The sequence below is a fragment of the Vicugna pacos genome, chromosome 6 (genome assembly GCF_048564905.1).
Source record: "Vicugna pacos chromosome 6, VicPac4, whole genome shotgun sequence".
Lineage (NCBI taxonomy): Eukaryota > Metazoa > Chordata > Mammalia > Artiodactyla > Camelidae > Vicugna > Vicugna pacos.
Window position 1 is genome coordinate 93,774,576 of NC_132992.1, and position 19,250 is coordinate 93,793,825.

A 19,250-nucleotide genomic window follows, 5' to 3' on the forward strand; every position below is an offset into this window, starting at 1 on the left:
AACTTTTTATACATACAAGAGCCTGCATTGTGTTTTTTCATTCCACATTATGTTTTACAGAGATTTAGCCATATTTATACATATTATGTAAATTTTTTTAATTTTTGAGGGGGAGGTAATTAGGTTCATTTATTTTGAATGGAGGTGCTGGGGATTGAACCCAGGACCTCGTGCACGCTAAGCACATACTCTACCACTGAGCTGTACCCTCACCCCATGTAAATTATTTTAACTGCCATATAGTACTTCATTACATCCATATACACCACCTTAATCAGCTCATACTGTATACATGGATATTTTATTTTATTTTGTTTATTTTTCTTTATAGATGGGTATTTTAGATTAGTACTTCCTTTTTTACTTTTAGAAACAATGCAACAAACATTTTGTTCTGCACATTTGCCATATATTTCTAGAATATACACCTAGAAGTGGAATTTCTGGATTGCAGATAATAATCGCTAGACTAAACTGTGATGCAGTTCAATAAATCTATAAACCTCTTGATGGCTTATAATAGTTTGTACTTCTCCATGATCTGGTCAACACCTGACAAAGCCAGACTTGAAAATTCTGCCAATAGATGGGTAAAGTGGACACTTTATTTTAGTGAGACCAAATATCTTCTACTATTTTTATTAACCATTAAGATTTCTTCTTTTACAAATTTACTGTTAGTATTCTCTGCCCATTTCTCAGTTGGGTTGTTTGGCTTTTTCTCCTTGATTTGTAGAAGATTCTTTGTATGTTCTGAATACTAATCCTTTCCTATCTCTTTGGATCATACGTGCGTTAATGTGTGTGTGGAACAGTGCATTGTTCTTCTTTGTTCATTTTGTGTATGGTGACTTTTACAGAACAGAATTTAAGATTTCTAAATAGTCAAAAATAAGAAAGAGAATCAGTGGCATAAGGAAAACATACCGTCAGCCCCTGGATCCCGCCTCCTCTCTGATGTGTTCACAGAGCACGAGGGCAACTGAAATCCTACGAAAGGGAGGGACGCACACTTCTAGAGTCTGGATGTGCCAAGCTGGATACTTAGTCCCTACCAAGTGGGAAAAGCCCCAAAGCTGGGAGTAAGGACCCTGAACCCCAGCCTTGAGATAAATCCTCTCCAAGCCTCGCTCTCCCCATCCATGAGAGGTGGGGGATAAGTGGCATACTTGCCACCTCCCTGAGGTGTCAGGGTGCCAATGAGGGAACGCCGGGGACAGGGCTGTGGCGGCAACGCACTACGTCAGGACCACTGTCATAATTCCAGCAGGCGCGCTCAGTGTAACGCAGTCTCCCATAACTCCTCCATTAGGCCTGGGGATCAGTGCTGCCCTGCAGCAGGGGGCATAGGTTTTGCTCTTTACTTACTTTGATTCACAGACAGACGGCCTGAATTAGGGCACACGGACTATCTCAAAAGAAGGACGGTGAGGAAACAAGGTATCTGAACTCCAAAGTCACGTGGTCCCCTGGCTTTAAGGCAAAGTGTTTCCTGGGACCAGCAGCGCCTGCAGTGCCTGGGAATCTGGTAGAAATCTAAATTCTGGACCCCACCCAGACCTAGTGCCTCCCACTCTGGAAAAGGCCCAGCGATCTGTTTCTAAGCCCTCCGGGGATTCTAATGCTCAGCCCATGTGAGAACTCCTGGCTTAGGAAACCCAGGTCGTGCACAGACAAGCAGAATATGCGTCCTTCAAAAAATGCAGGGCCCAGAATGTAGCCATAGACACCTGCACTCAGAAAAGACCTAGACGGCAAGTCTCCCCCAAGCGGTGGCTGACTCAGTGAGCTCGTGGTTCCCGGCGGGTTGGGTCCAAGCGCGGACTACAAGGCCTAGGCCACAGCGTATCAGCAGCCAGTGAGCTAACGTGCTGGCATGTGGATAAACTGCCAGACGAAAGAGGACAGTGTGTAGCAGAGATGGGAACACAGGAAGATGCTCTCATGAGGGTTTGTAAATGGCTGTCAGGAATCAGAGCAGGAATCCAGGGTCTTCAGTGGGAAAGCCAGTGGCAGACCACCCCTGGGCCTCTTCCAGCCCTTGGAGCACACACCGCGTGTTCCCACCGCAGCACACTGCGCATCAGTAACAGCCATTCCTGCTGCCACTAGAATCACACAGGTGAGGGGCCAGTTCAGTAGCCACACATCTTGCTTCCCAGAAGAAAGGACCTGAGGTGAGCCAGAAGCCACCAGCACGGTCATAGTCTCATACCGGGTTGTCATGTGTGGCCAAGATATCCAAGTCACCCACATTTCTCCATCATCTGCTGAATCAATACCATTTGGCACCTCTTTCTCTCTTTCCAGGAATGACACAAGGTGGGGTCGGCTGGAGTTGCACAGTTTGAGAAGGAAGACGTCACGGCAGTCCCCAGCCACACCACGCCTGGATGCCTAGCCTTTTCCTCAGAGGTGTCACTGCTTCCTGCCTCTGTCCCCTTTGCAGCTGAAGGTCCACAGTCCTGAGGGACAGTTCAGATCCTTGGTTCTCAAGGATAAGCTTCCTGCCTGTGAATTACTTACCCTAATGAGGAAGAGGGACTAGTGAACCGGAAACTACAATAAAGTGCAGTGAATGCCAGCAGTGTGGTGTGGGGGTGGGGGACAGTCGCAAAGCCTGGGAGACGTCCCACCCAGAGGGTCACTGATTCCCTGGAGCGGGGCAAGCTTCATCCAGGCGTCCACAAGGAAGCTCTCAGCCACTACTTGTTGACACACGGTCTCCCTGGGCAGGGCCTGAGACATAGACAGGGTCTGTATCCTCGCTGCCTAGCAATTCTGAAATGTTTACCGATACGGGTGTATTAGATTAGCGCGGTTTAGGACACTAGCCCTCCACACAGCCCTTCACCACCTCTGAACTCACAGACAACCTTCAGTGCCCTTCCAGCAGCTGTGAATGTCTGCCTTAGGCAAACACCTACAGGCCTGCGCTAGACAAAGAACGGAGCATATCCCCTGTAGCTCATCCTCAAGTAGGGCAGACAGGAACTGAAGTGACCAGCAGTGTGCAGCTTTAAAAGTATGCTGGAGATTAGAGAAAGCCGAGAGGGGGATGTCATAGAGGGAGGCCCATCACAGGCGGCAATTACCTTGCTCCCCTCAGCAGTCCACAGCTCAGAAGCACAAGGTTCTCAGTCCGCCCAAATCTGATCTCGCTTAAAGGGCTAACTCATGATAAACAGACACACAGACACCAATAACTAAACAACAATAAGACTGATTTAATAATTTACCCTTTCAACAGCTGTTCATGTCTGCTGTCCGGGGCATTCACTGAAATGCACTCATTCCACAAGGATTTCATAAGCACCAAGTACCTATTAATTTAGCAAATTGTGAGCACCTGACTGGGTGTTCCGCAGCCAAAGGAGGCGGAGACCCAGAAATGGGAGGTAGAATTGTGCAATGAGCTTGGCGTCAAGCTGGAGTTCAAACACTGTCTACTATTTGCTGAACAGGTGACGTTGGGAAATTACTTAACCTTCCTGAGTCTCTTTCCTAACCTGTAAAATGGGCCTAACAACACTCCCCCACAGAATCCTTAAAGAATTAAATGGGATTAACACATGCAAATTGCCTAGTTTTGTTTATATTTATCTGGAAAGGCTGTGTCACATAATGGTTAAGGGAACAGACTTGGGATCGGACAGCTCTGGGTTTAAATTCTAGCCCTGCCACTTACTACTATATGATCTTGGGCAAGTTGCTTAATTTTTTTCCAGGAAGCCTCAGTTTGCTCATTTGCAACATGGGAATAAAAATTCCTCATAGGGGCTAAGAAGTTAATAAGATAATGTATTCAAAGGCCTTGGCAGGGAGGGAGGGTATAGAGTGGTAGAGCACATGCTTAGCTCACACAAGGTCCTGGGTTCAATTCCCAGTACCTCCTTTTAAAAAAAATAAGTAAACAAACTTAATTACCCCCCCAAAAAACAAGCAAACAAAAAATAAATTTAAGAAAAAAAGAACCTGGCAAATCCAAGGTTCTGAGAAGCATTCAACAAATGGTAAGGCTAAGAGTAATTTTTAAAAGTCCACGATTAACACAAGTGAATGGTACACATACTAAAAAATTAAAAGTAAAATCAATACAAACTTCTTTACTGAAATTAAATATGGAGTCATCAAACATTATCCCCCAAAATGATCACTCTGTAGTTGTTAAAAAACTTTTCTGAGGAAGCAGGCCTCTAACCTCAGACCAGTTTCATGCCCATACTTTTAACAGTGTTTAATGTTATTTGTATGCAGCCATGCAAAAACTCAAAGTTTCAATACTGCTAAGTCATGCCCCAGCATGAACCAGAGAAGCATGTCTGAGATCTATCTTTTCAGTTTTCTATCTGATGGATCCCCTGGTACCCATAAAGCATTGTGCATTTGGTTTAACAATTATACACCATACGTATACACTGATAACAAAAGCCCCCACAGTAATGGACAAATCGCTTCTCCGAATTCTGGGTCATCCCTTTTATTTATTCTCCCCAGTGACAATATCAATTTTTTAAATGGCTTATAAAGCTTATAAGACCATGGAGGAATAATCTTGAACTTTGATAAAAAGCAACGTATCTTTCAATTCTGACCTTGCAAATTCTACTGGTCTAAAACAAAGGGCAGCCTTTGAGTACCCTGACCTCAACAACATTGCTATTTCATCCGGATCGGGAAACACTGCTGCCGGGTACACTGCTCCAACGACTCAGTTGGAATCAACGCTAGATTATGTGGCCGTGGCTCTGTTACAGTCAAGTTATGTTTTCAAATTTCAGGGAAGACTCTGGGTGCGTTAACAGTCGCAACTGGAACTTTTACACAAAATTTAAGTTTCTTAAAGAATGGGAGTTCCTGTAATCACCTTCAAGTACTGAAATATGAGATGGTCTTTCTAAGCAGTTGTTGTTAAGAGAATACATCGGAACCTCTAGGAACACCTGCTTTGGGCTAAGCTTTGCCCAGCAAGGAAGTCACAATTTATAAACTGGAGGAGTCCATTTCCACAGTTGGTAACCTGACGTGATGCTCATTTGAGCTAAGTGACGGTGGAGCACGAGAACATGGAGACGCCTCCAAGATCGCTTTCAGGAGGCCCCAGAGTTAGAACTTGCTTTCCTTTTTAGAAAACGAGTGGACAAGAGGGACCAGACAAGCAGGGCTTGCAGGCCGAGCGCTGGGGAGGGAGCGAGGCGGGCGGTGGAGTCACAGTCGCCGCGGCCACGCAGATTTGGGCTTCGGAGGATAAAAGGAAGCAATGGGATGAAAGACCCCTGCCCTCCAATCTTCTCCCCCTAGCCCAGCCTAGGGGAGTCGGGAGGAACAACTTCTTTCTCAAGATTCGACGACAGGCGTCTCCAGGGTAGGGGGCAGGGAAGAGGCCTTGAGAAGCCGCGCGTTAGGCGCGGAGAGAACTCGTACGGGAACGCGACCTCGGGAGGGACGGACGAAGCCGCCGTCCAACCGAGCAGGGGGGAGGGGAAAACGACCGCCATCTTCCCCGTCGCCCAAACCGACAAAGCACGACTGAGCTTCACCGCCCCGGCCCGCCCACTCTCGCGAGACCGCGAAGGCCTCTGGGAAAAGCGGGGGAGGGGAGGGCAAGAGAAGGAAGCCAAGACGCGGGGCGGGGGGCGGGCCGAGGCGGCAAGGGGAGCTCCAGGAAGCAGAAGGGGCGGGGAAAGGCGCGATTGACGCGGCACGAAGGCCAGTGACGAGCGAGCTCTGGCAGACCTCTAGCCAATGCGCTGTGCGTCCTGGCGCGGGGGGCGGGCGCTGGGGCCGAGGGTAGCTTGAGCACGGCGGCGGCGTTGTTCAGTCAGAGCGAGAACATTCCAGAGGTGAGTCCGGTGGAGGGGCGGTAGCCCCGCGCCCCCTCCCCCGTCCTCCCCGCCCCCTCGACCCCCTCGGGCCGCTGGCTGAGCGGGGAAGGCGCCCCGACGCCCGCGGCTCACGGCGCCGTCTCTCTGCGCCAGGTCGCCAGGCCCCGGGCGCTGAAGGGTGTGGACCCCGGACGTCGCTGGGACAGCCCCTCCCCGCTGCTCGGCGGCGCCTGGCCCGGCCGCTGCTCGCTGCGCTGCCTCCGCCGCCTCCGCGCCCCTCCTCGGACTCGGGTTCACACGCGCCTCACTTCATCCCAGTCCCGGGCGAGCAGCGTTGGGTTTATGTCTTTATTTGACGAAAACGGTGAGTCGGCGGGCGGGCGGGCGGGGAGATGGCGGCCGCACAAGATGGCGGCGCGCCGCGTGACCCGCGCGTGTGTGGCGCAGTTCGGGCGGCGGGCGCCGCGTCCCTGTCCCCTCCCCCGCCCCGGCCTCGCGGGGACGCGCCGCGCGGGCCCGCAGCCGCCGGGGCTGAGTCAGACCTAATTGCTGCATTTCTGAGTCATCGTCGCTCCCGGGCGGGGCGGGGGCGGCCCAGGCCGGCGCCCCTCTGCCGGTTTCGTTTCCCCCGGGCGGTGCACATGGCGGGGCGGCAGCGGCCCGATCCCTCCTGCCGCCGACGCCTGGGAACCTCTCTCCATGGGGCGCCTCCGCAGCGCCCGGCTCGCAGGCGGTGCCCGGACCGGCCTCCTGGCGGCGGGGACAGAGCGAAGGTTAACTGTGTTTGCGTAGAGGGAAGGGAGGGAGAGGTCGAGGTTGGGCCGGGCGAGACCGGGTGCTCTGTGTGTTGTTATCGAAGTGTGTTTGTGAGCTGAGCAGTTGTCGTAACGTATCTTTTTTTTTTTTTTAAGTACCACTCGCTTGGTTTGGGGAGGAGTGGTCTGTGTTCGTTTTTCAGCAGTTAAAATAATGGCCACTCGGCAGAATCAGCTCTTTGATCTGGTGATGGTATTTGTTGTTGCTTTCAGTCTGGCGTCTCCTAATCAAAGTCACATTTTCATCAAAATGGAGGCGTTTTCTAAGTTGACTACAGGTGTCCCGTGTTGTTTGAGTATTAACTGTTTTCCGCACGTACTCAGGTGCTTCTAACATAGGAGCATTAGGCATAACTACAGAACGGACAGGGACGTGTTTCAGTGCAGAAATCATGTTAAACGTGGAGGGTTTGTTTGTTTTCTTTTCTCTGTCTTTCAGAGCTGTTGCGCAGCCATTGGTACCTGTATTGGGGAAACATAGCGTACAAGCAAGAAGCTTACAGCCTCAGTGGCGAAAATTTTTTCATGTCAGAGACCGAGAACTCTTGCAGTCGTTTATGTCATCCCTTCTTCTCCAGACAGAGGATACCAAAAAGTTGCAATCAAAGATCTCTTCATCTTATTGATAAAGCCACTAATAAGCCAAAATGTCTGTCAACGTCAACCGCAGCGTGTCAGACCAGTTCTATCGCTACAAGATGCCCCGTCTGATTGCCAAGGTAATACTGATCTACATTTTTGTAGCAAGTTCTAAGCTTTTTTTCTTAGACTATTAAAGGATAGACACTGCAAAATTAAAATTCTTACTTCCTTTAGGTTGAGGGCAAAGGAAATGGAATCAAGACAGTTATAGTCAACATGGTTGACGTAGCCAAAGCGCTTAATCGGCCTCCAACGTGTAAGTAATGTCTCTTCCAAGAAGTCTGAAAAGGCATTTTATTGATACAGTTATGATAATTTCTGGTCTACAAATCTTGCCTGAATTGTATGCTGATTAGCTTCTGAGGTAAATAGAAACTTGGGCTTAAAACCAATTCATATTAGTTATCGCTACACAACCCTACCTAGGTGCCACGTTTTTTAAACCTAGCAATATAAAAATATAGTGATACTTGTATAAAGAAGGGTGTGTAGCCAAAGATTAACTTGGTTAACTGTAATGAATCAGACTTCTAAATTCTTTTCCTGAATAGATCCCACCAAATATTTTGGTTGTGAGCTGGGAGCACAGACCCAGTTTGATGTTAAGAATGACCGTTACATTGTCAATGGATCTCATGAGGCGAATAAGCTGCAAGACATGTTGGATGGATTCATTAAAAAATTTGTTCTCTGTCCTGAGTGTGAGAATCCTGAAACAGATCTGGTGAGTGCCCTTGAGGTTTATATCAAAAGAAAAAACAACTATATCTGCTTCTGTTATGTCACAGATCACCTTCCCAGGAAGGCAGAACAGACTTAAGTGAAAATAAAGCAAAACACATCAAATCTTTTAGTTATTTTAATTATTGAACTGGTGTTTTAGATATTTTTTGTTTGGTTGGCGGGGGTTATTTGGCTCATTTATTTATCACTACTTTTTTAGCAGAGGTACTGGGGATTGAACCTAGGACCCTGGGCATGCTAAGCCCGCTACCACTGAGCTATACACCCACCCCCTCCGCAGATGTGTTTTCATGATTAGATATTTTCACAGCTTGTTCCTCACAGAGTTTTCATCATATAGGTAACGTACTTGTTTTTATTTTTTGACAGCATGTCAATCCAAAGAAGCAAACAATAGGTAATTCTTGTAAAGCCTGTGGCTATCGAGGCATGCTTGACACACATCATAAACTCTGCACATTCATTCTCAAAAACCCACCTGGTAAGTCTTTATAATGAGCCTCTAAAGTTTGGACATAAGCAGTTGATTGGTAGAAACAAAATGGAAGTTTCTTTGCTCCTATAAAACTGGAATAAAGTTGACCCTTAGACACTTGCACAGGTGAAAATTAACCTATGATACAGTCAGCCATTTGACTAACTGGGTGGTGTAATACTGTAGTATGTATTTGCTGGGAAAAAATGTGCATGTAAATAAGCCTGTGCATTTGAACCTGTATTCTTAGGTCAGCTGCTTAAGGAGTTCCTAATCTTGTGCCATGTTTTATTGAATTTAGAACTTTGTTGAATGTACTATCGTTTTATGTACTGTTAAAGGTGAAGCACAGGCTACCAGTGAAACTACCACACCCTCAGTTTTTTTTTTTAAAGATAGTTTAGAATGTATGAAATACATGTTGTTAATAAAATGTGATGGGGTCCTAGTAAAAGATTACTTAGGAATACTGCTTTATAAATGGAGGTCTTGGTTCATTGCACCTAAGTGGCTTTAGAGCATTGCAAGCAACACTCTGTGGCAGATGATCAAAGCTATCTGACACAATTTGAGCTTGCTATAGTAAGGAAGTCTAACCTATTCCGGTGTTCTCTTTTCCATGAGACAAGCTGTTATATAGACTTGAACAGTGTTCCATATGTTGGTTAAAGTGTAGTTGAGATATATATGCCTTTCTTTGTTTATGAGGGATGGAAGGGGAGAGGGTCTGAGGACCAGTGTTATCTAGTCATTTGAGGTACTACTGTTTGATCTTATTTTAACCCAATAGTTAATGCCACTGATATGTTGAGAAACTTGAGTTCCTTACCTATGAAATTTGGTTTGTGAATTTTTAGAATTATAGGTAGTGTTTTGTGTAGTTTTCTGAGGGGGGAGATTTCAAAACAAAAGCCGGGCAAGTGCTTTAAATGTTTATGATGGGCAATAAGGTGTAATATAAGCCATGGTGCTGAACTCTTTTTTTGTTTCCCTGTAGAGAATAGTGACAGTGGTACAGGAAAAAAAGAAAAGGAAAAGAAAAATAGAAAGGGCAAAGACAAGGAAAATGGCTCCGTGTCTAGCAGTGAGACACCACCACCACCACCACCACCAAATGAAATCAGTCCTCCTCCACATGCTGTGGTGAGTGCAGGGTTGATGGTGTGGTAGGTACTAAAATTGTGTAAAATGTGACCTTTGGTTGAGATGGTCAGAAAATATGAAACCAGTCTTTGCGTTCCAGGTGCTGTTGGTTGATTAAATTAAACTGAAACACATTTTCATGGGGAATTAAAGATGTCATTAACCTGACTAGAAATGTGTACTGTTTTTTTAATTTATGTTTTTAAGGTCTCTTTGGCCAAGCACTTTTGTTCTTTCAAACAGGAAGAAGAGGAGGATGATGATTGGGGGGAGGATACAACTGAGGAAGCTCAAAGGCGCAGAATGGATGAAATCAGTGACCATGCAAAAGTTTTAACCCTTAGCGATGATTTGGAAAGGACTGTTGAAGAGCGGGTCAACATCCTGTTTGATTTTGTTAAGGTAAAATACTTGCTTTAAGAGCAGTTAAACATTTTGATGATCCCAAGTCATTTTGTGAGGAGTGGATATAGCTCAGTGGTAGAGCATATGCTTAATTAGCATGCATGAGGTCCTGGGTTCAATCCCCAGTAACACCTTTGAAAAAAAAATTTTTGAAAAAGAACGAAGCTTCTACACAGCTTTGAACTTCCATTAGATATTTAATACTTGGCAAGTAATTTTCTTCCATTCTGTTTTTGAAATACTCAAACACGGGTTTTTTTTCCTGTTTAAATATTTTTTGAGGGTGATTCCAAGCACTGTCTTAAGCATTTGTGTGTCATTTAGAAGTCCTAGAACTTGTAAAGTCCATGAGAGCAGGGTCTAATTATGGTATCTGTAGAGCAAGATTTGCCTCTGTCTCAGAGTTGCTTCCTTTCATTTGCAGAAAAAGAAAGAAGAGGGTATAATTGACTCATCTGACAAAGAGATTGTTGCTGAAGCAGAAAGACTGGATGTAAAAGCCATGGGCCCTCTTGTTTTGACTGAAGTTCTTTTTAATGAGAAGATTAGAGAACAAATTAAGAAATACAGGCGCCATTTCTTACGAGTAAGCAAAATTATTCTAGATTTCATAAGTAAGATTTACAACTATATGACCTTAAAAACATCACTTTAACCTCTCATTTGTTCTGTCATCCTGAAAATAGAGATAATTGACCTACCTTAACAAGCATGAGAGTATCTGGAAAATCCTGCACGTAATCCCTTATATACATGAAGTAAATTAGAGATCATTAAAAAATTGACTTTTTGGAACCACTGTTACAGGGCCATGGCCTTAAGGAACAATCCTACTAAGGCAAAGAGTACACATGGATATTAGAATTACCAGCTTAGAACATCTGAGAAAACTTGTTAATGCCAAGATGTCTATTTGCAGTTTTGTCACAACAACAAAAAAGCTCAGCGGTACCTTCTTCATGGTTTGGAGTGTGTGGTAGCAATGCATCAAGCTCAGCTCATCTCCAAGATCCCACACATCTTGAAGGAGATGTATGATGCAGACCTTCTGGAGGAAGAAGTCATCATTAGCTGGTCAGAGAAGGTGGGAAATACACAAGCTCTTCAAGATCAGAAGTGTTGAGACTTTTTTGGAAGAAGTAGTAATTTCTAATACTTAGTTTGCTCTACATTGAGACTCGAGTCCTGTGCCTGACTAGTATAACCTGCAGGGTGGACCCCCCCTCCCCCCAGCAGCTTTCTAGTGGTGACCACGGAGAACTTTGAGACTCCGTTTGCTGATTACATGTGTTCTGTTGAGGGTTTTAAGATTAGGATGTGGTCCATTGCCTTCAAAGAAATGGGCATAGGCGATATTTTGAAATTCCTTGAACTAAGAAAATTTTACTGAACATTTTTTTAGACCTCTAAGAAATATGTCTCAAAAGAACTTGCCAAAGAGATTCGTGTCAAAGCAGAACCATTTATAAAATGGTTGAAGGAAGCAGAGGAGGAATCTTCTGGTGGTGAAGAAGATGATGAAGATGAGAATATTGAGGTAAACATTGGGGAAACTGTTAAATACAGTGTGTTATGGATGTTTGGGTAATTCCAAATTTAAGTTGTTGAGATGCAATAAAATACAGCCCCTCAGTCTTATTAATAGAAAAGGTGATGGAAATCTCTGCCATAGACAGACATCATGATTTCATATAAACGTCTGAATTCCGAAGGGCACAATTGGTTAACATCAAGTATAGGGGTGCCAATTGTCTATAAAAATTAACGAGGGCTGTGGAGAGGTTTACTTAGTTTTTGTGTAACAAGTTCTGTATCTAGATAGTTTTTCTCCTTTGTTGACCACTGACTTGTTACTGTCTTTATATGCAGATTTTGGGGGATAAAGTTTTACAATTAAAAGCCTTTGTTTTATCAGGTGGTATATTCGAAGACTGCCAGTGTACCGAAAGTTGAAGCTGTGAAGTCTGACAACAAGGACGATGACATTGATATTGATGCCATTTAAAGGGGTGGTTGCAACCCAGCTTAACCGTGTAATGCTGAGAGTCTTTGCATCATCAGCCAGAAGTGCAACATGTATGTGCAAAAGCTAAAATGGCTTAACATCATGCTACACTTTCTACTAAAAATGTATTGCTGTGAGTGGTCTGTAATTAAACCCAACAAGACATCTAGGGAGTCCATACACATAGCAGTGAGCAGATGTAGTTTGCTTATTTATAGCATGTTTCTTTTTGAAAAATTAGTGGTGGACACATTTGGATCACATTTATAGTTATAAAAATAAAGACTTGATTTTGGTCATTCTTCAGATTTTTGGCTCTGAATGACTTAAACTGAAGAAATAGGCTCCTTTAAAAAATGTTGTACCATCATTTAACCTGATAGGATAGTTGGAGCCTGTTAGTTATTAGATGCTGAGACTATAGAGAGGCCTTCAGCAGAATGTAAACATAAACTTACAATTACCTTACTCAGCCATTAAGAAGTAGAGTATTTTTAAGTCTTACCTCTGGTCCCTCAAACTGGCATCTGGTAACATACATTCTTTTCATGCCAAGGTGGACTGATAATCAAATGACAGTGCAACACCTTTATCTTACTGAGAAGTTAAAATGACCTGAGTGTCCTATAAATAATTTTATGAGCAGGTTTTGAAACTTGAATTGTGGGGGTTTTTTGGGTTTTGTTTTTTGGTTCTTTTCCAGTTCTATACTTGCCCCAAATTATAGTCTTTGAAGTCATGTGCATTGCACGTTGGATGAGCCAGGGGAATTACTACATTAAACAAAAGCATTCTATGTGTATGTAGCTATTGCTTTATACTGAGAGAAAACAAACTTGGGGAGTGATTAAATAGTAAGCTCTATGATTTTATTTGGGGAAAGCAGGAAAAGGTGCACTTAATCTTTAGGAAAACGGCATAATTTTCAGCATGTACTCTATGGTTCAAATTACAATTTCAAAATATTTAGACATAACTGTCTTTTTGTTCGCTGTGAATTTTTCCCAGTACTATGGTTCTTTTACATTTGACAGATAGCTTATGCTTTTAAGGTTTTCGTTGCTATCTTGCCAAAATAAGTGTTAACTATGTCTCAGACACCCCCCCCCCATGTCTTATTTGAAAGAAAAAAGCTGAAAGCATACTTCTAAGTCAGAGCCTATATTTTGGTGTAAGACTTGGGGTGGTTTTTTATTTCACATTGAATATAGTGAGATAACGCAAGAAATACATGATGATGGCAACTGAATGTTGGTAACTAGGGCCTGACCCAGCCCGTCCTAGGCTTTAAATTTGGAAATACCTTGCTTCTGAATCCCTTGCCCCATTTGCTGATCTAAACTCAAGTGATAGAATGGTTTATGTCTACATCTGAGGAACCGTCTGAGGTAAAAACCTACACAAAAAGTACACTGGGAATCAAATGCATGGAGTTAATTTTATAATAACAAAGCACGGGCTTTTATCATTCACCTCTTCCTTGTGTGATCCATCTCACAGATTATGAGACCCTAACAAATGTAACTTGTTTTCACATTGAAATTAATAGAAATGTTTCCTATAATAGAACCTTGTTAGCTTGATGTTTTAAGAAATTAAACCTTAAGTCTTACTGGAGAGATACACGTTGGTCTCCAGCAGCTTTTTGATAGATCCTTATGAGACTAAAGGAGGAGCCATATACCTACCTGGAGGGAATGTGCTTTGTCACACCAAAGACAAAAAGGGTTTTGCAAATTAACATCTCATCTAGGTATTAAATTTTTGCCATCGTTTGAAATCCTGTATGGGATACTGGTTGACCTAAGCCAAGTTGCATTCAGTATACCCTGTGTCAAGCTAATAAGGTTCTGTTATAGAGGGGTTTCTCCCCCCACACACCCTTTTTTTCTTAATCGGAAGAAAAATGTGCAGGGCTTCTAGACACTAAGGAGAAAATTTTTGGCTTAGACCAGTGTTTAGTCTAGTGCCAAACTTCCAATGGGACTCAAATCCACATAGTAAGAAATTTATTCAGAGAGGCTATCCTACATAGAGTAGTCCTTCACTTTGCTCTGTTCAACTTGTCTTAAAATTTACTGTTTCAGACAGCTATGTTACTTGATTAAAACAATGTTAAAATTATTTTTTGTCTCTGCTTTAATATTAAAAGTAAGCTAAATTTCATTTTATAAAATTGGAGCATCAGAATCTGCCCTGTTTTGGTAGTTGCTGCTTCAGATTTGTGTCAGATGTTTTCTTTTGCAGTTGCCCCCCTACTCACAAAACATATTGCTGGTTACAGTGGCTTTCCTTAGATCTTGTGTTCCTATTCTGTAACTCAAGTTGATTACAAACTGGGAAGGTCTGTCCTCATCTGATTTCTTAAAATGTTTGGGTGTTCACTAGGACCTGCAGGTGTAAAGTAGGTAGTTACATAACTGGGTATAGAGCATTTGTCTTCAGTTAAGAAAGAATTATTTCTAAACAAGTTCTCTCTGGGATTGATGAACTTAAAAGGTACTATGGGGGTCCTAAAGGTTCGAGAGAGAAGAGAGGTGTTGTCTGATTCAGTGCTTCCTGCTCTGGGTTGTGTTAGGATTGCTTTCCACTGTTCATACCAGTGCATCAGGGACTAAAGCCTTTGACCTGGGCATAATGAAATGAAAATTCTTGCCAAGAGTAGAAAATACAGAAGGGTACTGGTGTAAATGAACCTTTTCTGTATTTTTCATCTGACAGCTCATACCTTACAGTAATTCTGAGGTGTGGTTACTGTTATCCCAAGGTCCCTCTAGTCTGGCTCCTGTGTCACCAGGAAAGTGAATATGGCTGCCATTGTGTGGCATTTGGTTATGCTTTCAGTGAGGTTTTACTTGGGCTTTGGAATCAGACCTAGGTTCTGGCAATACCTCCCTGTTAAGCTGGAGGACCATCTACCTATGCCTGATGGGAACGGTAACCTCTGTGTACAGTGTTTAAAGTGCTGTAAAGTCAGTAGAGGTGATGCTTGACAAGCAGCCAGGGAGAATTGCTTTGTCTGGAAGCGGCGGGTAAAAGGGCAGAGCCTGTGCTGGCACCTCCAGACGTTTGGAACAGGTTACAGCAGAGTAATGAACAGTTAAGAGGGCTCTTTTTGGCTGGGGAGGAGTTTTGGGGTGGTAGAGTTATTACCTTAAGCAGCCCCTAATGTGCTCTAATACTCTGCAGGGATGCTCAGAACAGTCAGTGGTTCAGGATGGGCCATGGCACTACCTGGGGTCTCAGAGCAGCTGCAGATTGCATCTTGAACCAGTAACCAGCCCAGCCTTGAAGTAAGGATTTATGGGTGCAGGGTGTGAGGCTGGGCTGAGTCTTGATTCCAGTGGTCGTCTTAACTTCCAGGAAAAGAATCCTAGTAAAAAGAAATTACCCCGTAGGATTGGTGAAACAAAGGTAATGAAGAAACAAACCCAGTGGAGGAGGGTGCTGGCCTAGGGTCCCACCACACCCACATAGGGCGGGACCCCATGGCTTTTGCTGCGTAAGCTTACGTAAGCTTACACTTCGTTTCCATACAGTCTTCAGGCACTGTTGCACTGTCAAGGACTTAGGGCAGAGGTAAAGAGTAACATTTTGGTCCTTACAGTGGTTACGCAGTGGAAGGAAGACAGGATACAAGCTCTCAGGGTCCAAGGTTGACCTTGAGTGAAGCTCCAGACTGGAAACGAGGCAGGGTGCCAGCCTTGCACACCCAATCTGCCCTTGGCCTGCACCAGGCCTTAGGCAACCTCACATTTGATCTAACTTTGTCTCCCCTCTAAAGGAGCTCCCAGAGCTAAGCAGACACAGTGCAGAGGAGTGGAACTTTGGAGGAGAGAGGAAATGATTGGGGACTTTGAGGAATGTCCTACGAAAGAGGCAGCATTTCACAGGATAGGAACTTGGGAGGAAGTGGAGCACAACTGCAAAGCAGAAGCTACTCTAGTTGACTGCAGTGCACAGTAGGGACGAGGCTGGGGGACGTGGCAGGACCTCATGTGCAAAATGAACCTTGGGATTGAACCCTTGCAAGCTGCAGGTGGCAGAACCTTTGAGCATTTCTATTGCTCAGAGTGATACTTGAGACCAGGATCGCCTGTTTGGGGTTAGGGTAAAGGCTAGCACCCAGGAGGGGGTTCCTGGAGGTTCAAGGCCTGAGTGGATACAGGGTTTCTCTGTTAAGATCTCCAAGTTAGGAATAGCCGTCTGTAGTTGGACTTAGGGTTGGATTTCTCAAAGAGAGCAAAGACAGGCATCCTCGGATGTTGTCACAGGTCTTACGTGTTAGTCAAGTCCTTTGGATGACAACCCTAAGTCATGGAGTCAGTGGGGTGGGGAGAGAGTCCAAGGATTGACATGATAGTAGAATCACTGGGAAGCCTACTGCACAAGCTTGGCCTTGCAAGGACCCAGGGACATCACCAGGTCCAGTCTTGTGGACACATTTTACCAAGTAGGGCTCTTGGCTCCTGGGTGGGAAAGAACATTCTTCCAGCATGCTGTCCACTTGCCTCTAAATTTCTCTACTACCTTTTCCACTACCCACGAGCTTCCTGGTCCTGTGGAACTGCACTGAACCTCTTCGTGACTTGGCTTTCTCATGGCCCCCCTGTGGCCATTAGGCTTTTCTGTTGTGCTTGATGCCCTGTTCTCAAATTCCTGAGAAGGTATGTCTGGTAGACTCTTTCAGGTTGATTTGTTCACTTCAGCCACCATGAGCTTCACTGACAGTTCCAGTCAAATGGGACTGGCCGGGGGAGGGGTGTCACAAGGGATTTGAAACATAGCTGCCAAAGGTTGCCTCACAATAGGGGTTTGTGATTGGGGCAACAGAAACCCTTGCACTTGGAGATATCTAGGACACGATGCTTTCACTGGAACCTATTTCCTCTGTAAAGGACATGCTGCTCAGCAGCCTCATTGAATCAGTCAACCAAACAGCAAGTGGACTCTGCCCTTAGCGAGGGCACAGAACTCGCCCTGCTTAACCCTGTGTGGGAAGCAAGAGGAAGGGACACAAGCCCTGCTGCAGAAGCCTTGCAAGCTGATCCGGGAGGCACCACTTGCCTTCAGGAAGCCGTTGGGGGTTACCTAATAGGTTGCCTTGGACGTGTGTGGTTAGAATCTGTAAAAGGCGGTCAGCAGAGGTTTCCTGGGAGGATGCAGAGTGGGGTCGTCCCCAAGTTAGATAACACTCTCTGGGCCACAGGGAGCCCCAGATGGTGGAGCCAGATGAAGACTCAAGATGAACATTCTGTGTGATGGAGAAATCAACAGACTGTGGCTAGATAAAACACAAGGGACATCAAGAGAGGGACAAGTTGCATGAAAAGAAGAGCAATCTGAGACCTGATGGGTTTGGGTGCCTTTGGCATATCTAGGTTGAGGGGTCCAGGAACAAATTGAGTCTAGAGCTGGAAATTCTATCTGCCAAGGTGACAGTAGAGTTTGCTCATGGAAAGCTTTCATTTCTCTGCAAGGGCAGGGACAGATCTGATTCACCCTCATCCCCAGGTACCCAGAGCTGAGCTTATACGTGGAAGAGATACTCAAGGAATCGCCAAGTGCCTGGATGGATAGGTGGATGGAACCATGGGTGGGCAGAGAAGTACGTACTTTGGTAGATGAGTAGGTGGATGAATGGATAGATAGATGTTAGGGTGAATGAATAGACAGAGGGGTGGGTGAAAGGATGGGGAAGGGATAATTAAGTGAGGAAGTGGATGGATGGCTGGGGCGGTGGGAGGTGAACAGTGATTCAGAACATGCTTTCTCCTAGTAGCAAACTCATAGTATGTAATTCCGTGTGGAGACCAAGAGAGCATGGTTCTTTGCTCCCTTCCCCTGTTCCTTTCCACAAAATCAGCCTATCTCTTTACAAGCCAGGCTGCTTTATTTTCTCTGTTCTTTTCACTGACAACCCTGCCCATCTCTTCTTCCATCCCACACCACTGGTATCCCATTGACATCTTCACTATCTGCAGTCCACTTGCCAGTCTCCATTACCTCCATTATCACTCTGTTCAGCTTTGAAATTACATGAGTCGTCTTCTGAGATCTCCCAAAATGCACATTTCCCCTAGGGGCTGCGTTAGAGCCTGGCATAGAATTTAGACACCCACCCAAACCTAAGAGCCCTCAAACTCAGCTCATATCCAGTCCAGTCCAGTTCAATGCAGTCAACAGGGTTAATTTACGACCAAAACAGATGGGAAGGTAATCAATAATGCAGTTCAACACACAGTAGAACGTCTAATTTAACAAAAAGGAAAGGGAGGTAAGTAGAAATACGGTCAAACTAGCAAAAGAAAGAAAAGCAGAAAAGGAAACTTCAAAAATGTAGTAGGAAAAAAAATGTAATAGAAACAGAACAAGGGAGAACTAAATCCAGGTGTGAACAGGCCAAATTCTATTTAAAAAATACTGGCTTAAAAATGGAGACTCCATTTCAGATATGTGTTGGCCTACTTTCTCTGAAGGCCCCGACCACTAAAAGCAATTTGTTTTTGCAAGAAATAACACTAATATAATTTTAATGTGTTGCTCTACTCACCAAGAACACGGAAATGTCACAGGTGACTGGAGAAACCAGAGCTTAAACTGGAACAGAGGCCTGTGCAGAGCATGCAAACATGAAAGACAGGGCTGTGCTGAAGGTAAACACCTGAGTCAGCACTGAGATGCAGACTAAGACCTTCTGTGAGGTGTAGAGATGAGTCGGGCCCCACAGTAAGCCAGGGGTTCTGGGAGGCTGAAGGAGACCTAGGCCTGTGACACCCCTGGCTCCTAGGCAGGACTCCTTCTCTGCATGGTCCCTACTCAATCCGACAGATCGAGTTCAACAAAATACAAGGTTACAATAGAAAATTACCAAACATAAGGTACAACCATTAGAAATGAAAATGAGGAAAAGCACACAACAGCTTCAGGTTCCCCTAGCTCTTCAGATACTCATCAGGTACATTTGATTAAATATCTCTGTCTTAAGCATTTATGGACATGAATTTTTTTTTTAAAGAACAAGGAAAAAGACAATCAGGAATGTCCAGGCACATATTAACTACATGCAACTTTAAGAAAAAGATAATAAAAATTGTGACTTACTAGTTAAGATTGTGAATTGAACCCAAATAGACTCCAGTCCCTCCCAGAATGGCACTAAAACATCAGTAAAGGGATAACATTCAAAAATAGAC

General features: G+C 44.6%; 1 protein-coding gene and 1 non-coding gene across 2 annotated transcripts; both read left to right on the forward strand.

Annotated features, from left to right (window-relative positions):
- Window positions 1–5,727: 5,727 nt before the first annotated feature.
- Window positions 5,728–12,362, forward strand: EIF5 (eukaryotic translation initiation factor 5). Its single transcript, XM_031679418.2, has 12 exons — window positions 5,728–5,843; window positions 5,979–6,189; window positions 7,080–7,359; window positions 7,457–7,538; window positions 7,834–8,006; window positions 8,396–8,507; window positions 9,499–9,644; window positions 9,888–10,046; window positions 10,474–10,635; window positions 10,969–11,133; window positions 11,452–11,586; window positions 11,965–12,362. The coding sequence occupies exons 3-12, from the start codon at window positions 7,288–7,290 to the stop codon at window positions 12,052–12,054; spliced, it is 1,296 nt and encodes a 431-aa protein (XP_031535278.1). The 5' UTR covers window positions 5,728–5,843; window positions 5,979–6,189; window positions 7,080–7,287; the 3' UTR covers window positions 12,055–12,362.
- LOC116281100 (small nucleolar RNA SNORA28) lies at window positions 9,027–9,152 on the forward strand. Its single transcript, XR_004190556.1, has one exon. It is a non-coding gene; the product is annotated as a small nucleolar RNA SNORA28 (small nucleolar RNA).
- Window positions 12,363–19,250: the final 6,888 nt, after the last annotated feature.

Bases quoted from the DNA above. Each gene is read 5' to 3' on its own strand.
- EIF5 (XM_031679418.2), top strand. From the start codon at position 7,288: ATGTCTGTCAACGTCAACCGCAGCGTGTCAGACCAGTTCTATCGCTAC. The intron at 10,047-10,473 runs GTAAAATACTTG...TTTCATTTGCAG, and splicing joins TCCTGTTTGATTTTGTTAAG to AAAAAGAAAGAAGAGGGTAT. The intron at 11,587-11,964 runs GTAAACATTGGG...TTGTTTTATCAG, and splicing joins ATGAAGATGAGAATATTGAG to GTGGTATATTCGAAGACTGC.